Source organism: Buceros rhinoceros, unplaced genomic scaffold (assembly GCF_000710305.1).
Source record: "Buceros rhinoceros silvestris isolate BGI_N320 unplaced genomic scaffold, ASM71030v1 scaffold36919, whole genome shotgun sequence".
Lineage (NCBI taxonomy): Eukaryota > Metazoa > Chordata > Aves > Bucerotiformes > Bucerotidae > Buceros > Buceros rhinoceros.
This window is the reverse complement of record NW_010433882.1, coordinates 1-250: the sequence shown is the minus strand read 5'-3', so window position 1 is coordinate 250 and position 250 is coordinate 1. Positions and strand designations below refer to the sequence as shown.

The 250-nt window shown below is 70.8% G+C and overlaps 1 protein-coding gene across 1 annotated transcript in view; it reads right to left on the bottom strand.

The window, feature by feature from the left end:
• The window catches only part of E2F1 (E2F transcription factor 1), a gene marked incomplete at its 5' end in the record, with an annotated part of 3695 nt that extends 3521 nt beyond the window's left edge, over window positions 1–174 (bottom strand). Inside the window, one exon of the mRNA XM_010144260.1 lies at window positions 84–174. Within this exon, the coding sequence (XP_010142562.1) occupies window positions 84–174 (91 nt within the window). The remainder of the gene's footprint in view (window positions 1–83) is intronic.
• Window positions 175–250: the final 76 nt, after the last annotated feature.

Here is a 250-nt window from a genome sequence, read left to right as displayed (position 1 = left end):
TCTCTCTCCCCTTGGGCCGCGGGGGGCGCCTGCCGGACCCCCTGCTCCGGGTTGGGCTGGCTCAGGGGGAGCAGAGCCCGTACCTTTCGCGGGGTTCCTGGCCTTGCCCCGGCCCACCGGCAGGCTCTCCGCTATGTACTGGTGATCCGTCTCCAAGTTCAGCTTCCTCTTCACCTACAAGGGACCGCGATCATCAGAGGGACGGCCACCGCCGCGGCCCCACTGACCCCACCGCGCTGGAGGGCGGCCG